The 23,932-nt window shown below is 33.3% G+C and overlaps 2 protein-coding genes across 3 annotated transcripts in view; one reads left to right on the forward strand and one right to left on the reverse strand.

The window, feature by feature from the left end:
* LOC129797522 (LIM domain-binding protein 2) overlaps positions 1-23,932 on the forward strand; it is a 421,356-nt gene that overhangs the window by 300,686 nt on the left and 96,738 nt on the right. The window contains exon 5 of one of the 2 annotated variants that reach the window (XM_055840194.1): positions 5,961-5,988. The exons of the other annotated variant lie outside the window; for it this stretch is intronic. Within the exon in view, the coding sequence (XP_055696169.1) occupies position 5,961 (1 nt within the window). The 3' untranslated portion in view covers positions 5,962-5,988. The remainder of the gene's footprint in view (positions 1-5,960; positions 5,989-23,932) is intronic. 2 annotated transcript variants of the gene reach the window in all.
* LOC129797733 (cell death protein hid) lies at positions 1,673-16,334 on the reverse strand. The gene is made up of 4 exons (XM_055840567.1): positions 15,438-16,334; positions 9,266-9,473; positions 8,252-8,459; positions 1,673-7,111 (listed from the first exon to the last, which is right to left on the reverse strand). The coding sequence occupies exons 1-4, from the start codon at positions 15,604-15,606 to the stop codon at positions 7,037-7,039; spliced, it is 660 nt and encodes a 219-aa protein (XP_055696542.1). The 5' UTR covers positions 15,607-16,334; the 3' UTR covers positions 1,673-7,036.

A 23,932-nucleotide genomic window follows, 5' to 3' on the forward strand; every position in this document is an offset into this window, starting at 1 on the left:
CGCTACATCATCTTCCGCACATGATGCTGGATCGTCTTGATATGAAATATTTCTGGTACATCATCCCCTTCTGCTGGACCGTCTTGCTTAGAGGGTGTGCTTATTCCTTTATACATAGTTGTTAATATACAATACAGTATATGGATTTAACGGATTTAAAGACGCAAAAGACGCACTTTTCTTGACCCAAGGTTAAGATTCCGATAAGTTTTGTAATTCTTTTGTAAGAAATAATTAGCAAAACGACATTACACATATGGACAAAATGAAAAGTCAAATGCGGGAAAATATTTTCTCTACATGGAAGTTCATGTTCAATTCCATCGTTTCTTTCATGCAGAATTGTGAACTTGACGTTGAAAAGACAAATGAAGCTTGGAAGTTCGTGCATGGAGTGGAAAAGTTCCTATTCTTGCCACAAACTTCCACACACGAATAAATGTATGTGTGGCTTGTCAGTGAGTATGTAGCAAATTATTATTTTTATATATATTTTCCTGCAGTGCCATGCAAAAAAAAAAGAATGAAATAAAAATAAATAAGCAATGTTTACATTGGCAACAAAAAGGAGACACCACAAACTGAACACGTGCAAATGTTTCAAAGTTCTTTGTCTCGGCTTGTCGCACAATCTAACACTCATACAGTGTGCATAAAATTTTTAAATTAATTCTGACGTTTTCCCACTATTAGTTCTCACATTAAGACGCGCAATTAAATTATTAATAGTCTACGAGTATATCATGCAATATCCACCGAGGAAGATGCGAAATGAGGCTCAATTTATGATGCAATGAAATGAAGACTGTGAAATAAGTAATTGGATATTAAATTGTAAATTTGAGTGCGGGTGTATTTGATAATTGATTTCTTCATCATCTATTTGGCTTCTACATCTTCATCACAAAGAAAAATTCCTATGTGTGGGGTAAAGAAAGAGTTTTCTGTGCATAGCTTACCTTTTAAGGGAGATACTTATTTCGAGACTAATTGGAATTAGACATCAATTAAAATTTGCCGTAAGAAAGTGATTGAGAGGAAAATAATGCACGAAGAATGTTAGGATTGTGATTTATGGCTTTTTGCAATGAATTCTGAAGGACATTTGCTATTTCACCCAACGCTTCTCACACACCGTCATCCAATGAGAAAGCATTCCTTTACATGATTCATGTGGCATCCAAAATCACTATATTTTACTTGGTCATTGATAAAATTTTAGTTCAATTTATTCTATCTCACATAAAATAATAATCCTTAGGGAGGGGTGGGAGAGAAAAAAAAATAATAATACCAAAATATGCCTGGAAGACCAACTAAAATGTACAAAAATATCCTCCTATTATAACCTCCAATTATACATAATTCCATATTGTCGTTTATAGTGGAGGCGCCTGGTAGGTAACAAATGTTTTATTAAGATGAAAGATGTAAGATGTAATCATCAGATCTCAATTAAAAAAAGGCTATAGTAAAGTATGTAAAAGTTGAATTATATAATGAAGTTACTTACCTTCTTTACAACTTACAAACAAATCGCCATAAAAGTAAAAAGTAAATATACACTGATCAAGCGGAAAATGAAAGAAAATTTTCTTGTATTTAACATTTATTTGATTTCTTTAAAAAAAAAAGAGCCATTATTATTAATATAAGCAGTTTTCTGAATCAATTTTATGTTTTGTATGTTTATCTTTAATTTTTTTTCTCAAATGCAAAATATTCTTAAAATGTATATATCTCGTTTGACAATGTCACATTATGGTCTTTCCTTTTATCCATATAAAAAAGTAATATGTACATTTTGTCGTTTTTTTTTCAAATATAAACTATTTTTTTCCATATAAAAATGCAATAATTGAATGTCCAATTGGGTCGTATAAATCGTGTCATTTTCATTCTTACTCTCTTTTTTTTTTATACAATTTCTCTGAAAATTTATATTTTTACGAAATATATTATTTTTTTTAGTTTAAGAATTTTCTCGCATGTATTTTCGTTTTCTTTTTTTTTAATGTAACAGAAACATAGAAGAGTATTTAAACTAAACAAATAAAATCATTATTTAAAAATATATATTAAATTGATAATTACTTAACATTTATAGATATATTTTTGAATTTATATTTATAAATATTAATTGATTTTATCAACATTTTGTGGTTTTTCGAGTCTTTTCAATCATTTCTTTCGGAATCGAAGGAAAAGTGAGAAAAAATGGTCACATTGTCTTACACCTTGCACATCAATAGTTTTTTATCTTGATCTTTTCTTTTTAGAAATAGGAACAATTTTATTGGTTTTTTTTCTGTATAAAAATGATTATTTTTCTGGTGTATTTTTACATGTTTTATTTTTGCAATCTCGTATGAATGAACCAAAAAGGAATTTGCTCTGTAAGAAAATGTGATCTAGTGGAAAAATACAACAAAATGTCAATTTATCTTTATTTCTTTTATGGTTTTTATGAATATACTGTCGTTTGACGAAATGTTCAATGAGTTATATTTGCACGATGATGTCCCCCAATGAAATTTAAATGCGATTTTGGGGTAATTTTTGCCGATTGGTCCACGTAATTTTTTTAATTACATAAAAAAAGATTTCGTATCAAGAAAAGAAATTCAGAGAAAGTCCAAATTTACGGCAAAAATATTTCTCTTTTTTTTGTAATTCAATAGGGTGATTTATGTACTCGTGATATTTTGTTTTATTATTAAAAAAAATAAACAAATTAAAAATTGGTAAGAAAATGAGATCAATGAATCACAGACCCGCTCTGAAGGGCAATTAAGACTAGGTTTAACCTAATTAAACTTATGGCTTATTTTCGCAAGTTTACTTGGCTACTACTAATTTTTTTTCTCGATTTTTTTCTGAATTTTCTTCACCATTTATTACGCTTAATGCTGACATACGATATTCTACGTTGAAAAGACATTTCCCTTATTTTACCTACAAATTACTATTAGTGTTTTTTCTTGTCTGAACTTTTTCTCATTTATTCGATTCATGTAAATTCTGGACATCTATATAGAATATTAAAAGTATTTTTAATACAAATGTACTCTGATTCTACATAAGATAGAAAAGTTTTCCAAAATTCTATTGGTTTTTTTTTAATTCAATATGTTTTTTGTTTTCTTTCGTAATAAGTAGTGTATAAGATTAACGCGCACTCCTTTCTTCATCTAAAGATACATTGAATAGGAGTGTGGCTATTTAGAAGTTCAAGCGTGTTGGAAATTTACATAATTTTGTATTTTATCAAAGCTACGGTAAGTTTTGTAAGAATCACAAATGTGCAAAATTTGTTGTATTTTTTTTGTCAAAAATGGTCATTTTTTTTTGTAAAATTGAATGCAAATTTCCAACAATTTGGGTAGGTATAGACAAAGACATCCACAGAATAGTAAGTTTGTGTTTTTTAGAAATAAATATAATTATTATTTAGTGTAGAGATATATTTTTAAAATCTTTACAATGAGACGGAAAAATGTGGTGATTTTGTTTTTGTATGAAAATCTTCCACCATCGTCTCCCAAGACTATCTTTATCTAAGTTTTCCACTATTAAATATTCATCTTTTGTCACATTTTCCTTAAATATTGTTATCTTGTACTTTCTCATCAGCCCTTTGATGTGCAATTGTCAACTCTATTTGCACTTGGTGCAAGAGTCAACATTTTTGTACGATTTATTTAAATCAAAAGATCAAAATGCAAAATTAAAGGTTTTTTTTTCCTTTTTTTCTTAGTTAAGTATAACAACGATTTGTTGCATACAATGAAACCGTTTCGTTTTTTTTTTTAAATAATATTGTTAATTTTAATTTAAAAACAATTTTTAAATAATGCCATAACGGAAGCGGGGGTTTTTTAAGCAGTTAAACAAATGGCTGATTGAGCATTACAATGGATGAAAACTTATGACAAATATGAAAATGAAGATGATAAAAAAAAAATAAAAAAAATATGGTTAGTTTATGTGAAAAATAAAAATATATTATGTAAATGCCATGTTAGAGTACATTTTTATATATGATTTTATGCAGTAAATGTTTGGGAAAATTATCTATTCCAAAGTAATCCTTATTAAATACAAAAAATTAGTACAAAATAAAACTGCGAAATTTAATTTCATTATATGGATCAAAACATTAACTAACTGTCTAAGTATTATTATTTACAAGAAAGAGCGGCCCAATTGCTAGCCAATTTACGATGATGCTGCATAGAAGAAATTTTTCCTAATAATTTTTTAGCAGTTTCTTTTTTATGAAGGAAAATTTGCTGTTTTTTTTTTTTAAACATTTCCATGCAACATCATACTTTAGGGCCGTAAATACAAAAGAGATCATTCGAAAACTCTGAAGAACTGTACAAACTATAATCATTGCTGACCATCTAGAATTTCGAGATTCTTTTCTTTTGAAAGTTTTTTTATATTCAATAATTTGCAAGAAATGCCAGCAGCTCACTAGTACCAGTCAGGGTAATTCGAATTGATTATAGTTTATAAGCCGAAAAAATGTACATTTATTCTATAAATTGATAAGAGAATGATGCAGTAAGTTATTACTTAATTTTACAAAGAATATACATTGCGATATCGATGATTTTTCCGTCCGTATTATTATTTTTTTTTTCAATTGACAGCCCAAAAGGAAATATTCTCGTCTTTTATTACACACATTGCTTTTCATAATGTTAGTATATAAAATCTTTCGCTCTCTCTCTCTTTCTGTTGCTGTTGCAATTGCCTTGGGAACACAAAGAAATTTTATTTAGTGCTGTGGAAAGTATTTGAAATATTCTCCTGAGAAATTTATAAAAAGTTTTGCTTGACACGTCGATAGGTTTTTAGCAATTTCACCACAGAAAGGCTTCAATTGGTGTAAATGATAACATTACCTACCATTGTATAACTAATTGAAGCCTCACTGTATACGGAAATAAATTGAATGTTTTCGTTGACATATGTATATTGCTTGACCAAGAACTTTGTTAAAAAAAATTATTATGGAGAAATTTAATGAAGCTCGACAAAATTTATTTGTAATTGATCTTTTTCGCACAGCTTCAAAATCATTCTTTTTAAATACAGTGAGATGCATGGCGAACGAATTTCTTATAATTCTTTTAGAAAGTTCTAAAATTAGAATAATTTTTAGTATCTAAGAATTTTTTTGCAATTCATTTTTTTTCGTATTTTACATTTTAAATACGAGCAATATGCACCTCACTGTAGTCCAATCATCTGTTTTATGATCACAATGCAGCTCATTATTTTTTTATAACTTCAAACTCTTCTAAATACTAATATAAATTTACTTATATTTTTCTTTATACTTTTGTCGTTTCTATTCGCAATAAAATTGTTATTAAGATTGATTTTTTTCTTTCATTTTAAATTGCTATACATCCCTTTCACTAGAATGAAATGTTTAAAAAAAATATGTTTATGAGATCAAAGTTGTCAATTTTTCTTCGTTTTATTTTAAACTTTTTCTTTTTCATCAATAACACATTCGTAATATGCGTAAAATATGTATTGTATTCTTTGGGGCTCTCAAGTATCTATTTTTTTGGCCATTTGTATCAATCTAATGATTCTTTAAAAATGCGTTATTTTTTTTCCTTTTAAAAATATTTGTTTTTCTTCCAAGAAATCGATATCTGTTAGCAATATAGAAAAAATGCAGTTGAACTGTTACAAATTCTATCACGTCGAAAGTCATTTTCAAATGCTTTAGTGGAACAAATTTCCTGCAATAAGACAAGTCTCCGAAAATGGTTAGAACTACAATGTAAATTTTAGAGATCCACAACGTGACAGTATCATTTCAGTAAATCAGTCGTTTTTTCCTCAATTACTTTTTTCCTCACTTGGATTTTTTGTTCTACTCTTTTTTTCTCAATCACAATGCGCTTTAATGAGCTTTTTCTGCGGCTACGTAGAAATAAAAAAAAATGAAAACAAAAATTGGTGGAATAAATGAGAATGATTTAAAAAAAATAAATTTATGCTTGATTAAAAGAAAAATGCTTTGATGCTATGAACACATCAAAATAGATTGATTTGTTGGTTCTTTTCTGAAATGTATGTCGTTCTCAGAAAATAGTTTCACTTAAAAGAATTAGCTGCAATTTAGTCTAATTTAATTATTCGCTGTATTAGAAGTTTTATGGTTTAATTTTTTGTTATTGTTGGAATAAATAAGATAAACAAACTTATGATTCACTAAAAAATCATCCTGGAAATGTATAATGAAATTTTTGTGCTTTTGATTTCACCTTACTACATATAACCTTCCACTTTTATCGGTATGAGATGTGGATGAATTGAACTGTGTTTTCAATGAAAAATTTTTTTCACGTCCTTTTGAATGACGCTGTTTCTTTTTAAATCACAATCGCTTTGGGTTACAATAAATCTCTTAAAAGCTACATTTCACAAGTTTTGTCCTACACACTACAGAAAAAAAACCTTTTATCCTCACACATTTTCCCCCATATTTTATTTATCTTTTTTTTCATTTAATATAAAACAACATTTATTTTTCTTTTATTTACTTTAATGCTACATGTAGAGTATAAAATAGTATCGTTAAAGGATTTCCATCAAACCCTCCGAAATTATGCACTAATATTCAAATATTATTTTACTTAGCAATTTCCCATTATGTTTTTTTTCAATCAAATTACTTACAAAATATATTTTTCGATCTTCTCTTCCATTATTACGAAATATCTATAAAAAAGTATTATATTATTACTAATAAAAGGAGTGTGTAATGAAATATTTTTTTTATGAAATTTAAGCCATATTTTTTTTTCTCAAAAAATTTTGTTTGCCAACCAATCTTTCTCTCTCTCTCCAAGTGTCTTCAACGGCAATGGCAGTGTTGAGAATCCACTCGAACGGAAATGAAGTTTAATTCCTCCAAAATGTCACAAAATAATATTTTTGCTGTGTCTTTTCGTTTGCTTTGTTTTTGTGTCTGTGCACGAAATTCTGGAATTACACGGAAAATTCACCGTGAAGCGAAAATTCCGCATCCGACCACAATAAAGAGGGCAGTCACCAGAGACCAATTGAAGCACTGCTCCTGAAATAAGAGTTACATATGCATTTTGAGTGTTTTAGGGGTGCTAATGTGTCTGTGTGTAAGAAAGCTGAATTGTTGATGTTGGAAAGTATAATTAAAATTAAGATTGAGTTTTGCAAAACCGCTGGCAAAGGTGTCTTTGGCAGATAAAAAAAATTCCTAAATTTCACAAAATCTCTGCAAAAACGTTTTTACTGAAACTCATATTTAAACAGATCTAAAATGTAACATAATATTTAGGCAAATAAAAACAGTATTGATAAATTAAAAGAGTTTTCAAGCATCCCACAACAGTCAACATTATAGGAGCAACAGAAGCAATTCTGATGCGAGAACTGACCATAAAAATGAGATATGAACATGTGGAGACGAAAAACTATCTATGCGGACAAGTGTATTATCACAGGGTCACTTTTATGGGCCATTATTGATGTCAAGAGTGAGAGATGAGCAAGGGCATAGGCGAAGTGATGCTCTCCCCTCGATCTTTTTTTCATCAGTACCGTCGAGGAGCCAACCGTGTGCCCTCAATTGCCTGGCAAGGTCTCTAAATATACATAAATAATAAGGGATGCAGAAAATAGACTATAGGGATTATGATGAATAGCTATTCGATGCAATTATTACGAAATTTGTCTTACATACCATCGAAAACTTAAGTATTTGCCGGGAGTAATGTTTTTTTGGGGAGGTCAGAGTACATTGTGGGGTGAGTGCAATGTGTTAAATGGGTATCAAAAGGAAAATACGGTTTGTCGTCAAACACACACTTTCATTGTTGATTCAACACAGTGCTTCATCTCATAAACACCCGACCGACGGTGGTTTAGGATGGAAATTCTAATGGGGTGACTTTTTTTTACCTCCTCGACGCTTTGCCAGTGTCTCCAGAAATTCCAAAAAGTGTGGAAAACATGTGTAATTCGGTATTTTGTTTACAGAAAAATTATTATGCGTTCGCGCGCCATGTCTTTGATATGCTTTTCAAAATATTTATAATGTTACACACTCACGTGTTTAGATTTTTATGAAAAAAAGAAGAGAATTACAAGTTCACGCACCGAGTTTGTAAACTAACTTCTCATTTGGGTGGGTTTATTGCATAGAGTAAGGGACAGTGAAAATAATGCAAGAACTTACCTTTGGCTTATCTTTTGGTGTCTCTGGGTCGGCAGCAGGAGGTGGTGGGAGTGATTTGCCTTTCTTACGATCTGGCACACGTCCTGGAAACTCTGTGAGTCTCTCACGAGCTTCCAGGTGATGGAAATGCTCCTGGAAGTCATTCAAACTACCATCATGATCGCTTGGGTAGTCGTCTTCATCTTCACCAGTTGATGTCAATCGGATTCTGCAGAAGAAGAATAATTTCTATTTTTTTCTTGTCTGTTTTATGCGTGCAAATTAACTGCTCCATGACTAATAAGTTTATAGGAATTACAGAAAAGTATAGTAAATCTTGTATATTTATTAATTGATAATGATTGCTAGAATAACCATGGGAAAAACAATTTCCTTGAAGATAGGAAGTTTAAAAGAAATAAAAATTTTTGCAAGGACTATTGAAATTTTAGCCATTCAGAATGCTACTATTGTGCTGGTCTTTTTGAAATAATAAGCATTTATAGGTAAATTTAAGGGTAACATAAAAATTTAAATAACATTATCGAATATTTTTTATACAATGCGTGTAGTCATAATTGAAATTGCCTGTTATCATCACTAATTAGCAGATGCGTGGAAGATTTAATTATTGAGAAACAATATTGTTTAACCAATTAATACGCAATATTTTCATCTAATGAGTCTTTTGCAATTTGCTGCGTAAAATCACGAGACAGGTTCTCTCGAAAATTACAAACATTTCGAGAATTTGAGATTACCTGTCTGTTTTATTTAAAAGTTTAATTCAATGTGGCATGAGTAGATAATTTTAAATACTTGAAGATGATTAAAAGTGACGTTTTATAAACATTATCTATTATATTCTGTCTTATTTCCTTAAGAGTAAAAACCAATTATTTCATTTGCTCATGAATCGAAGAAAAAAATTGCATATATATGTATCTATAATAATTTTTTTTATCAATAGAGCAAAACATCGAATAATTAAAACAATTCTGCTAAATACAGTAGTTAGACAAAGCATTTCCTTACCGTCTAATTGGCAATCGTTGCTGTTCGATGGGGTGCGATGGGACACGGTGGACTTCCTCTAGGGGTTGATGGGTGTAAGTTCTGGGTGTTCTCGGTGTCGATATGGATCTCGGGAAGAAAATCTCACCGTAGTGCCCTGCCGTGGACTGTGGGGTTGCATGTGGACTGCATGAGGGGCTGGGTGGGGGCAACGGAAATGCCGGAGTTCCTGAAAGGGACACATAAATGGACGTCAGAAAGGTGAGCAAACTCGTGTTGAAAAAAGTGTCAGGCAGTGAGTGAAAAATGTCCTAAATTAGCATTCATGGAAAATATTTCTTTTTAATAAAATATTATAGCACACGAAAACTGACCTAGGCGGCAAAAAAGGAGTTGAGCAGACGCGATAAAGTATTGCGGGAGAGGAATGATATGACATGCTTGCGTGTTGACTTCATTTTGGGTTTTTTTTTCTTTTCACTTGGTGTAATTAATTTTGTTAATGACTCAGTTTGTCTCCAGCGCGAGTGATAAAATTTGTCTTTGTGCACTCCTTCAGCTACCGCGAGAGGAATTATTTTTTATTGCTACGGACTGTGATGAAAAAAAAACACCTTTTTCGCATTTAATAGAATTAAATACAGCTTGGTGACATTAATGAAATTTCTTCCGAAGATTGGCAAACGTCTTCACGTTAAAATGAGTAAGAAAAAAAGCATTGTCACCGACGATGAGTAGACTAGCCGCTCATCTAACTTTTATTTTTACTATGCAAATAATTGTGCGGTAGGAGCACATTTAAATAATTGGCTTGCACCATCAATTACATGGTGCTTTATTGTAGGATTGAGTTACTATATCGTCTCGAGTTTGGTGCCCGTGTCCATGCTCTGGGGAAATGGTCAAATACGCAATTTGTAAATCATGTTGCAACAATTTTCTTTTGCAATTTTCGCCGATTAAATATTTAATGGGCTTTTATGCACACTGCATTAGACACGGTGTACATTTAGTTTGCACTGTGTGCACTATGCAACTGCATGTACAAGTGCATTTTCATGATTATTCTCCACTGCATATACATATTATGTATGTACGACTCACTTGAAAATTTTGCAGTGAATTCGATGGAATTGCTCAATTGGCGGGAAAGTACAAAATCAGATCAAGTGCAATGTGTAATGCATTTTTTATGTTTTTTCTGGGCTCAAGTACCAACAGCAAGTCAAATAGATGGTCAATTGATAAAATCGTGGTAAGAGAACGTGAATAATTGATTTTGGTGAAAAGGAAGAGCACGCAAGTGCAATTATGCATAATTATTGTCATTTTTGCATTTAGATAATGCAAACGGAGGGTGGGTTCTTTTGCTGTTTTGGTGCGAGATAGAGAAGTCGCAAAGTAGTAATTACATTTAGCAAGAATTTTACTTTTGCCTTGTGTCATGATTGCTGTGGGAGATAAAGGGCACTGAATGTTATGTAATTGAAAGACCTCCCTCTGTGATTAAAAGAGCCCATTTTCTCCAAATGCATAAAAATGAATTTTCCTGTCAATGACATTTTTTTAAAATTTTCTTCCCGATGTTATCAACTTTATAAATATCTAATCCTTTACAAGTTTTTATTGTGTTAGCGTAGTTCATTCGTTATTGTCTGAAGTTCTGCGGGTAAATCTAACTTAAGTATTTACATAGAATTAACCTTGAAATAATTCTCAATCTAAATACACGATGTAGGTATGACTAAACCCTTGGTGCAAGACGCATTTCCATTCTTTTGAGCAAATCACCTGCATTCTGGGAAGTGATAGGCAAAATGTTCAGCGTTGCATGCCCAATGTCTGCGGGAGAGCAGTTTGCAGAAACAGCAGCAGACATTTGTGAATCCTTGAGAATCAGAATACAACTCAGTTTACCTTAATTGACTTTAATTGCAATTGAAGATTTATTTCTCCAGAAATGCCATTAGACACACGACTAAATTCATGCACATAGATTTGTATTATAATTAGAAAATAATCAAATATATAGGTGGCTTAGGTGGCTCGCTATTTGCCGGTGGTTGCGGTTGTTGTGCAACAAGCAAATCCGCCCGACGGCTCGACGAGTGGCTTGGCACTGCGAGAAGTGCTTTCTGGTGCTGGTGGAAGAAGAGTGGAAGAGACATGTGCCATGTTGTGATAAACGTCCCCAGTTCGACCAACAATGTGCTCCGAGAGTGACGAACAAAGTGGGTTTTATTGCGCGCGCCAATGCTAAACGCTTGGCTGGATGGGCTCAACATTGTACTGAGCTTGCACACAAGTTGGCTCAATTACAGAGCTTGATTTATATGCATTATATATTTGCACTGAAAATTAAAATTGAGCAACCACCATTGCATCAAATATAGGAATCGCTTTCAAGGTCTCGCGCGAAAAGCCTCGATGGGCAATATGGGCTTAAAGATTTAACGCTCCATCGATTTTGCGTGCCTTCCGGGTTTTTGGGATTTATTTGCATAAATCCTCATAATATCTTATGATTTTGCCTCTTTTTTTCATCTTCCGCTAAATCAAACCTTAACATGGGAAGAGACCTTCAAGCGTAATTATTCTAACGTCCCAATGAAAGAAGCTCTTCATGTGACACAGAGAACTTGCTATATAGAATCTTTATGGACTCCCATTTGTGTTCATCTTGATATGAGGGGAACTATCATAGAAAATGAAGAGAGCTACTAAAATAAATTATAAAATCCTCCCGAGATGCAAATTGCACAAATCCACAAACACATCTTCTCTCCACATTGCCTATCTTTTTTTTTCTTCTTCTTCTGCACCACGTGAATAAATTAACATTAATTAGTCGATTGGCAATGACAATGCTATATTAATGTGGATACTTGCGAGAATAAATGTGCTTTATTAAATTTACTTGCATTATGTATTATATACGTTGCTAGATAGTGGATGGAGGAAAATTGAATAGTCGTGCCTCAAGTTGAGAGATTAAAATATATACATACAAGAACACTCCGTCATGCTATTCTGCTTCTTTCTGCTCGCACAACATACGATTCCTAACACCCGCGAGAGACACTAGCATTGTACTTTATGAAATATCATCAAATCAATTTACAGTCAGAATGAATTCTTATGGGAAAAAGTAAATTAACAACCCGTAATTGCACCATAATTTTTTCTCACTCTTATAACAGCCCATAAAACTCACTAAACTATGCTATTATTCTGTGGAATTTCACTAATGCACCTTTTTAAATAAATTCATTGCCATTCAATTCATATTTCGCACACAATTAATGTCTAAAGTAAGTTGAACCGATGACTGATTGAGATTAAGATGGATTCGCATTTCATTTTAAATGCATTTTGCATTTTATTTATTTGAAATGTAACGAGTGAAACAAATCATTTGAAATTTTGTCTTAGCATATTATTTAGGTATATTCTAATAAGATTTTTTTTTAATTAATTGATTATGATTGTAAATTTTCAGTAGGTACTTGGGCAATTTTAACAATAACTTAGGAATATCGAAACATTTTGACTCTTTCGTTTGTTTCGTATGTTATCAACTAATTCTTTCTTTCTCATTAAATTAAATAGTTTGCGTCTATAGGTATTAATTAAACATTATTGTAAATTCAAACAATATATCCATAATAGATTAGCTAAATCCCCATGTTTTGCAGTATGATTCAAAAATATTTTCCAATTTATTTCTTGCTTATCTGTCGATTGTGCTAAACTCGGGGTGTGTTTTTCAAATTATCAATTTACCTTTTTTTCCGTCGCTTTTATAAAATAAATTATCTTCCGCGGTGATGCAGTATAAAGCAATTCCATCACTCATGTGAGACAAAACACAATTACAGAGCAAGATTAGGAGCAGAACTTTGTGTTTATTGCGGATGAGTCAGTAAGAGAAGTTTTCTCTGCCGATAATTCCCTCACAGTCCCGCCAATCAGTCTGCAATTACTCATTTTGATACTGTGCATTGAATTCACGGCCGTGGATAATTAATCGGCGGTATACGGTGAATATGTGCTTTTTGTACATACAATTTACTCACGTGTTCAAAATGATCATACGGTGGTGAACAAAGGCGATGACCACTGTAGCCGGCGGCATGTTAAATTTCGAATAGGTTGACAGATATTCTTCCAATTCATTCTCTAATTTGTTGTATAAATAAATATGTGCATTTATTTGCTGTTGCACTTCAAACAACCATTTTTCTGTCTTTGTCTCTTCCTTTTGGATTTATTGTTGTTGTTGTGTTTGAAAAAAGAAATGTAAAGCCAATGTGCGGCAAAATACAGGTGGTAAATAGCCTGGCCCTCTCTCTTGGTGTTTCTCTGATTTCTTCCTACCTGCACAAGTGCTAATTCTTTTGTTGGAAGGAAATGTGATTTTTTGAGAAGACATAATAGGTACATTGATGCAAGAAAGTTGATTGCAATTATTTGATTTTTCTCCCTCCCCTTGAGAGGCATTTAGTACTGCAACGCAATTGCACCTAGGCTAATATCAACGAAAGCTATATTTTGAGTCTCACTGACTCGGATAGACCACTATGCTGGGACTCCTGTGTGTACTCCTAATATGTAATTACACATCAAATGGTTCATTATGTCAAGAAAGCTGCAATGTTTTGTCATCGTTATGCAACCTTTTCGCGCCATTATCTATACACTTGCCTCTTGGAGCACTACTTGTGGTCAATCCAATCAAACAGGAGTAATTTCGATGTTTAGATACCGCAAGTGTGTTGTTTATAAATAAAGCGATTAGCTATGCAATGAGATAAAATTGACAATATATGTTACACATACATATGTACGTACATATATCTATCAGCATCACATATGTACAATTGTACGATAAATCTTTTATATGACTTACAAAGTGGTAATTGACTTTTCTGGCTAAAACAAGAGAGGAAAAACTCTCTGCATAGTGCAAAAAAAAAGACGTACACACATGGAATTGCAATGCAATATTTTTAGGTTATTCTACAAATTTATGGTTTGGCGCGCGCGGGAAATTCTGCGCATACTTCTTCCATATAGCTTAGGACTTGTTGCAAAATGCTGGGAAATGCAATTTTATCAAACGTTGGTTGGTGCGAGATTTAGTAATTCTTTTTGTACACCATGTGTGGTAAACAAAGAACTGCGGTCTCTCCTAGTACGCGAAAACTTTTCACATAAGCAATGCATTATACAAAATTTATGCACAATGTGACAAGTCTATTTTTGGGAGACGTGTAATCTGCAAAGTCACACAGTATCTCCCAGCCCATCATTTTACTTCCACTTGGACGAATTTGAACATGCGGTATAATCAGTTAAAATTGCAGAGGAAAACTCTACTGTGTTGGTGGCAATTTGGCATTTTGGTATTTATGAAGTGCCTCATAAAGTTTGATTAAGTTCTACAAACTTCAGTAACACTCTGTCACATTTTCTCCCATTTTTCGCCAAAATATTGGTGCCACCTTGGGCTTCACTATATGGGGTTAGCGACCCAAAGACACCGGATCCCGTCACTGTGAGAAATTTCACAATATGACATCACATTTTTAAGATTCTTAATATTATTTCCATTTGAAAGATTAAGTAAAGAACTTTTCTCAATTTTTCACAAAATAACAATGCGAGCATGGAAACGGAAAATCCTGTAAATTTAATTTAATTTATAGTCTTTTCATGAAAACTTTGCAAAATGAAAAATTTGTTTATTTATGCTGAATTTATATTTAAAAAAAATTCTTTTCAATTCATTTTAATTTACATGTTAAATGTACATAGGTGTTTTCCAGGTGATTTAGACAACGAAATAATTTTTCAGTCGGGAAATTAAATTTTCCAAGAAAATTTTTTTTAAAGAAGATGGTTAATAAAATCACATCGAAAACTTAGTTTCACTTGTAGTCTTTTTTTAATATTTGATAAATTATTGTAAATAATAAAGTAAAATAAATGATAATTTTGGCGGGAAAAGCTCAAACTTTCCATATCACTTAGGTAATAGAGTATCAAAAAGGAAAATCTTTTTAAAAACTTTAGTAATTTTGCATTTATTCTTCCAATTTGTAAAAATATTTTTTTATACAATTTATTGTTTTATCACTTCACTGCCGCATAATTTCAAGAACAAGGAAAAATGATAAAAATTTCCACAAACCTCCTCCAATGCGATACAAGGCCTCACAGAATGCTTGCACCAGATGCTCATTGTTAACCATCAAAGGGCTCTGAAGTGGAGACTGGGTGACTGATGAGGAGCCACTTGGTGGCTGAGAAGAGCCTTGCTGCTCCTGATCATCTTCGGGAACGTAGAAGGGTCGGGCCATGATTTTTTTTGCACAAAAAAGTCTTCAAAAAAATATAAAACTCAAATGATGCACAAACTAAGAGTTTCTCAAAGATTTTCGGTGAAGTTTGTGTTAACAAATTTATTTTCTAAGCTTTATCACAATGGTCAAATTGCCATTCTCAAGTCTCTCATCAATCTGTTGGGGTCACTTATCATTTCACCAGGCGCTCTAATCGGGATTCGTTGGATAAACTTCTCTATCCATACTCAAGTCTAATTTTTTTTAAAAGCTCTGAATCTTCAATGATTCTCAATTAGTTAACATTTGGAAGATTGTTCTCTGGAAAATGTTGTAGTTCAGAGTCACTGATTTGTTTCTTCATAGAATTCACCAAATCAATTTTCACCATTTATGGCACTGGAATTCAGTTTGATATTATTTGTTTTTTTTGTGAAAAGTGCGCAAAAATCTCTGTATCAGTCACTTGATTATTTGAAAAATTTAATTTCGAATTAGATGCAAAATGCAATTTGTTCTATAGGAGTGTATCAACAAGTAATGCGGAAAGCGCTACTCGACGTAAATGCAATTTTTTATTCTCCCGGAATACGTCCAACTCGCTCGGCGTCTGGCAACAAACTGATTCACACAGTCGTTCCGCACTCGCTGCACTACCGATTTGTTGTGACCGTGTTTCGAAGCAACGTGCTACTTGCGGCAAAATATTTCTGTGACTGCGCTGTTCGGCTTATCCAGCAAGACTGGCGGCAAAATGCATTTCCACTTCACATATACTTGCAATTGTTGCTTTGGGCACGTTAACACGCACACAACCAAAGCTTTCAGCGGGCCACGTGTCTGTGTTTGCGCATCAACGCACGCTGGAGGAGTGGTGGTGGTAGCTGCTGGCATGATAGTCCCAAATACAACATCTAGCGCGCGCGGTGTTATCCCCACCATATCACCCTTGGCTTGCTAGCCACCCCTCTGTACTTGTTGGTTTGCTGGGAATTCGGGATAGGGTAGGAATTAGGTCCTCAATGGTTGGTGGGGTACGAAAAATAGGCAGGGAAAACCAACAAACGCCTCAATCACCGTCAATGTGGTCTCTCTGGCCCTCAAATGGGATAAAATTATTAGGGGAAGATGCAAGGAAGAAAAGAAATCCCTGCAAGTCCTTAGCAAGAATAAAATTAACATTAAATATAAATAGTACTTACTATCCCCCCGGAACCCTTTCCTCCCCATCCCCTCCCACCATTTTAATATGAGCCACACTTGCATCGCGGCATACATATAAAATTTCAATAGCCGCGGTTTTTATAGCTGGTGGAACACGCTGTCAATTGAGTGAAGTAAATAAGCGTTAAAAATATTAAGGGTAATAACCTTATGTGATTTAACAGTTTAAGTCTCGGCGTATTTGTGCATACATAAATACACACCGCACAAATACACAATATGATAGCAATAACATGGGTTTTAGTACACTGACTGTGAACACCAACTGTTTGATATGAGTATTTTCATAATTTTTTGGCCTCAGAGACGCGTCGAAAAAACAAACAATGTATATTCTACAATGGTTTTCGATTTATTTATTTTACTTTTTCACTTGTGTACAATCATTAAAATTGATGTGGAGAAATAGTGGAAGGTACACACTCCTGGGGGGATAGGTTGGGTGGGTATATAAACAACGATAGTGTGGTAGATACGCAATGTGAATTGACGATGGCTAAAAGAGTACGACACTTCCACCCTCCTTGCCGTCGGATTCTTGGGCTCGGATGTTTAAGGCTTTTTGTATTTCGCTCTCTCTGCGTGCAAATTGACTGTAGTGTTTATCGGGAAAATGCACAAAATAACCATATGCTAAGACACAACAATGATGGTGATGCAAATTTTCCTGGGTGAGCACCCATTAGGCGTCCCTGCGCCATATTTATGATTCACAGCGAGGCACACTGTATGTATAGGAAACACCTCCCAACAATTTATGCATCATTTTCTCTCTTGTCGTATATTAATAGTTTTAAATTTTAAATTACTTACAATATAATCTTTCCACAATGCGAGGCCATAGCCCCGTACCACATGTCCTAAGATAAGTTAAAAGGAAAAGAAAATATTTGCAATTAACATAAATAGCAAAGTGAAGGAAAACTTATCTTCAAATCTTCAATTTTGAAGCATCGCATTGGGTTTAGAAATTTGCCGTGAGGTGGTTGGATTTTCCAAACATATTGCAATATTTGGTGTAAACCAAAAAGTTGTGCATCAACAAAATACACACAGAGAAATTTTGATCAAAAATGGCAGTGAAATTGTCAATTTTTGCGAGTGTGCCACTCGCATTCGTTAATGACGAGTATTTCCTATATTGTTTACATTGGAGAGTGCGAATCAAACTGAGGTTATGTGCGAATATCTCACTCGCATTCGACTAATACGAATAATTGTTCTGTGTGTAATATCTGAAGGACAAAACTGGTAATCGCTGCCAATTTGATTTTTTAGCTGTGATTCTTTTTAAATAGTCACAGAATAACATCTATCGATCGAACGTATGTATATTTATAAATTCTACATTTACAAGGAACCTCAATTACTTTAAGTTCGTAGAAAGAAAATTAAAAAAAAAGTTTTTTTTTTATATTTTAAACATTAGTTTAAGGCTCTAAGCACCAGTTTGCAAAGGATGTAATAATTTATTCATTCATATAATACTTTAAATTTCAAAACCGCATGAGTAACTGAACAAAAATTCAAATTGTTTCAGATTACTCTTGTTGATTTTTAGTCCTTGGCTTCATCTCTATATGGTTTCGTTGTTTTTTTTTGTAATCCCTGTGACTGACTTAGAGGATTGAAAAAAAAGTGCCTAAAAAACTATCCCTTGACAATATTTCACACAAAAAGTTCCATGCGAAAACCCTCTAAAAGTGGGCAAAGTGTGTAGATAATTGCTATTATTTCTGCAGACTTCTTAGAAATTCTTCGAGACCTCTACCAATGATGCCAACTCCCCTCTTTACCATGCACTAATTCACAGTGAGAAACCCTCTGTTTTCTTCCCCGATCTCTTCGTGCTTAATATGACTCACCTCTAGCAGCACCGTATGTACTTTTTAACTTTTACTGAATCCACATGCTCCATGGCGTAGAAAGCACCGCATATTCCGGCACTTGGTCCAAATGATGACTCATTTTTCAAATTCAACGGTTGTGTAGATACCAACACAACAGCGTGAATGCATGTCGAGCACACCACCACCTTTCAGGTACACTACGCTTCAAATGTTTCAATATAATTATGTGTGAATTTGCTGGCGGTCAAGTTTCCGCGAGGTGAGCCCTCCGCTATATGCATTTCACAATTCCCAGAGGTTCGTTTTTCTACTGTGATTGCGCAAAAAAGTCATTAATATTTCAATTTTGTCGAAATGACACTTTGTTCTATGATGAAGGGGTGTATATAATTGATAAGGGCACACCCAACTTCTTCGGGAAGTCAAGTTCTTCATAAATGCATGACTACTGAGGAGGGAACCTGTGAGTGAACTTCGCAAGACAAAATACGATATAAATCATGTGAAGAAAGGTAGGGTTTCGCACCCAAAAAAGCCCCGCCAAAAAAACGAAGAATATTCATAAGTGACTGGGAAATGAAATGCCAGAATACGACAGACCTCAAAGACGACAATTGGAGTTTTGTGTATCTATTCTTGCTGGTCATTTAGGGGCATTTTTTGTTCTCCTCGCATCAGCAACTCCTCATATTGAATTTCTCATTTAAAAAAAATGAACCGTGCAGAATGGGCCTGAGGCAAGTGCAAAATCACAGCTTTAGAAAACCCATCGGCTGAGAAGGCAAGCATTTTGTGCATCTTCGGTTGCATGCAATGGTCAGTTCCAGGCAGTGTTGCGTTTTTTATATCGACACGCTCCTTCTCTGCAATCTCCGGGTTGAGGAGACTGTGAAAGAAGAAGATAAGCAAAAAACGAAGATGAAGAAACACACTCCAGCTCCAAGTCAACAAGTCATTTCACGTCCAAGACGTGTTTGGACGTGTTATGCCTCCAATTATATAATATAAAATTTTCACTGTCACTTCAGGAGGCTATTGTATCAAAACTTTCACATACATCACACGATCTAATGCTAGGTACTGCCTTCAGATCTAAGATCGAAGATGGTGTATCATGATGCCTATCCTTCATAATTGTCGAGGTACATGGGTGCCCAAAAGAAAAGAAATCGATCACTTTTTAAAGACTTATTTATGGTTTGAAATAAACCGAAACGTTGCTGATAGAGAAAATACGCTAACTTCATATCCCCCACAAACGAACAATCTTTAACTAAAAAGTTCTGATCAAGATTTTTAATGGTAGATATTTTAATAAGAAATTTCAAGATAGGTACTAAAAAACATATTAAAAATTGAAAATGAAATATAATCGCGGATCGATTTGCCCCTCAATGTCATCTTATCACAACTTCGGTGTTCTTTAGAGTGTCGCGATCATTTTTTTCTATGCAAACAGTTGAAATATGTATTTACTTTACAGCAAATGGGGATTATTGGAGATTATATTCCATTGCCACTTATCGCTGAAAGAGTAAAAATTATTTTTTTTCATGCTCTCCGTCTCAAATGACCAGTAATTAAATCTAATTAAAGGAACAAAGACTTGCTGGAACTTTCTTATCATTTCCTTGAGCCAATTACTATTCTACACTGCGCCGAGACGTAAAAAAAAGAAATGACGTAGACTTACAATATTTTAGTTTAGAGTGAGGAAAAAATCACATGGAAATTATGTAAATAAACAATATCATAATATATTTAATTATAATTAACTGCGCAAATTGTGAGCTTCTGATAACGAGAATCTGCGAATAAGAAACTCCACCTCGTAACTTCTTTACAGCAATCTCATTTGCATCGAAACACGATTCTTGCGGTGAGCACAAGAGATTTCAATCTCGATTGTAGGCAGCCCAGCGTTATTGTTGCGCCAAAGTGGCACTCAAGCCAAGAGACGGATGACCCCTCTCTGTGGTAAAATTTAATGCACACCAAATTGTACTCAAGCCTAGCATTAAGCATATTGACGTTTCTTTTTATTTCTTCTGTTAGAAATGAAAGTGAAAATTGGCGAGTGAAATTTTTTTGCCAATAAAATAACTCAAAATGTTACTATTACACTTGACCTTTCACAGTGCATTTCATTATCATCGTACGGAATTACGAATATTTCTAGACAGAGGAAAAGTGTTTACATGACATAAATCAAGAATTACGAGAATTATCTGACACAGTGCGACTATCTTTGTTTATTTACTCTAAAGTGCATATTTTCATAATAAATTTATTTTATATAGAACCACCATAGCTGAATTATATATTTAAATTTATTCCTCGGACTTGTGCAATCCACCGAACCAAAGGAATTGCCTGCAATGTATCCATACTTTGTGATATAAATTTAGATGGGAGTTTTATATATACAAATCAGGCCACCTTGTGGTTAATCTCAACATTCTTTCCTGATAACAAACAGAAGGACACGCACACACTTTGTGGTTGGAAATTGCGTTTTATTGGCCAACATCTCAACTTTCTCTTCCACAAGGTACAGAAAAGAACAAGGTGATGAAATTTTTTTCTGATTTGACGATTTATATTTACGAATTAGTCACAAATCGTTGACCTACTTCTTCGTTGGGTGTTTTTTGTGACTATTTGTTGATTCTTTTTTCTGCTTTCGAGAGATCATGCGATATACATCACGATGAGTCAGAATGTTCTGTTTGGAATTGACCAGTTGATCATTATGTAGACACAATGATGGTAAAATATATAATTTTGAGTCAGGAAAAAACACATTATTTGCATAATAGAGAACAATAAAATAAATAGAAATCATGTAAAAGTAAATCATTGAAAAGAAAAAAATTCACATCGTGTAGAATGGGAAAATGGGTAAAATTGATCTTTAGATAAAATTTATTTTTCCTATTATTTAAAACCAAAATAAATGTAAAACCTATATTAACAAAAAAAATATGATCATGTTATTGGTTTGCTAGTTGTGAACGTAAATAAGAAATGTTTACTATTTTACTATTCAGTTTACAGTTACACTGTGAAAATCCTCTTTATTTCCTCAGAAAAAATTTATGATCCTCATAAATTTTTAATCATTCCAATTAATACAAATTAGAATAGGTATATTTTTTTTTAAATCAAACATTGCTCTAATTCTCTTCGTAAAACATTAAATAATTGCAAGAAATGTGCATTGCTGAGAAAACTGAGGTTCATTAAACCCAAACATACCCTTCTCATGCATGTTGCTTGCATACAATAATCCTCCTGATTATAATCTACCCTAATAATTCTCTGACCCAATTCCACCGAATTAGGGAGCAAAATCTCCTGGCTGAATGATTTCTCGAGTGAGCAATGGCAAAAAAAAATTGCCAAGCCCTCGAGGAGGTAGAAAGGAAAAAAAACGCGTGGCAATTTAGAAATGCTCCATTTGATGAGAACCATTCCTCGGTCAGGTGAAACAATTCATAGTATTGAGTTAATTACCCGTAAAATTCTTCTTCTCATTCTTCCAGAGGGTATTTACGGATTTTTTTTGCTACTCCTTGGAAATGAAGGGCATCCGATGGGAGACACAAATTAAGTGTAATATCAATAAATTACATGGTTTTTTCTTCGACTTTTATCGCAGTGCCTCTGCCTCTTTTGTGGAGATTCACTCTACAGAGATCTCGGTAAGATTGATACCTCTTTGTGTGGTTCTAGATGTGCCTGTGAGATGTATAGAGGTGTAAAATGAATTGACTCTCTTCGGCCTCAACAATAAAATATACCATCTTACGTATACCTGTATGCAGAAACGGTGACATTTTTACTGTCTCATGATAGATTTTAATCAATTAAGTTTCAACTCTGTATAAAATGTATACAAGTTGAAAATTAATAGACGATCTTCAGGCAAAATCATGACTGTCAATTAATTCAGAGTGCTTCTTCTTGCAAGGGAATTCCTAGTGCTGAGAGATATTTTCCAAGAAGTGGTAAATGGACTGTTTAGAACACTTTTATTTCCCTCCACGCTTAATCTTTTCCTTCACTTCGTGCAAATAGATATCACTTCAAGGTCCTCAGTTCATTTCCACTGCGAAAAAAAAAGATTGTGAATTTCGCAACCATAAAATTGGAGCGTCTCTTATACCACTATCTCAAATTGCAATTTATTCTAGGAAAAAATAAATAAAAATGTCGTTTAGTTCTGCAAATATTTCAATTGAATGTGAACTAATTTGAGTGGGTATTATTGCTCTCGATTGCTGGCTGTGAGTTGAGATAAGTTATTAGTGCGTCTATTCATTTTCTGAAAAATGAAGCAAGAAAAACTTAAAAGTGCTTGTATTTCTGATTACATGTGCCTTTTACCAATTAAAAAATTGAGTCCTGGGGCAAGATGAGAGAAAAACTTGTGAAGCGATGTATTGTACAGGACATATGTGAAAATTCTAAAAAAAAATTCCCTTGAAGCCCCTGATGAAGGTTTAGAAGGTTTAACATGGGTCGAAAGCTTTTGAAATATACGTTTATTTTCTTTTTCAAAACTCATATTAATAAAAAATTATTATTAATTATTATGTTAGGAGTCTTTGATAAAGATACCAATTTTTTTGCTAACTTTTCCCAAAGTTAATCAGATATTTTAATGTACCTTCACAACTTTGCTAAATAAAGAGATAGTAAACTTTTAGCTACCAAGTCGACATACAGAGTAAAGAAAAATTATTCTACACACCAATATCGAGCTATTTGCGAAGTGTCGCACCTCTTTCAGCGGTTTTTGCTTCTCAAGTGCTGGTGCTTGATTTTCTTGCAGCAGTGAACTTGTGAAAATGTGTTTCATTATATAAATAATTCAATAAATCATCGGAGTTTGAAGTTGAAAGAGGAGAAAAACATTGAGACTTTTTTCTCACTCGAGCACATAATTAAATATTGAGAAATTGCTGTATTATCGCAAACAAGTGACTTGAGCGTGAATTTGTATTCATAATTCATTTTATTGTATAAATATAAAAATGTCTTATTTCGCTTCATCGACTGCGGTTGTTATCTCAGGCCAGAGAGCAATCCGTCTTTACAATTTGTGGTGACCCTTTTAATTTATGAATTGCGATAAGAAAAATCCAATTTTTATGTCGTTATCCACACTCTGCCGAGCAAGATGTTTTGGGAATTGAAATGCTATAATAAACTTGTGTGTACAATAAACAATGACGATGGATGCAATTGACGTTGTTTCTATAATT

This window comes from Lutzomyia longipalpis, chromosome 1 (assembly GCF_024334085.1).
Source record: "Lutzomyia longipalpis isolate SR_M1_2022 chromosome 1, ASM2433408v1".
Classification (NCBI taxonomy): Eukaryota; Metazoa; Arthropoda; class Insecta; order Diptera; family Psychodidae; genus Lutzomyia; species Lutzomyia longipalpis.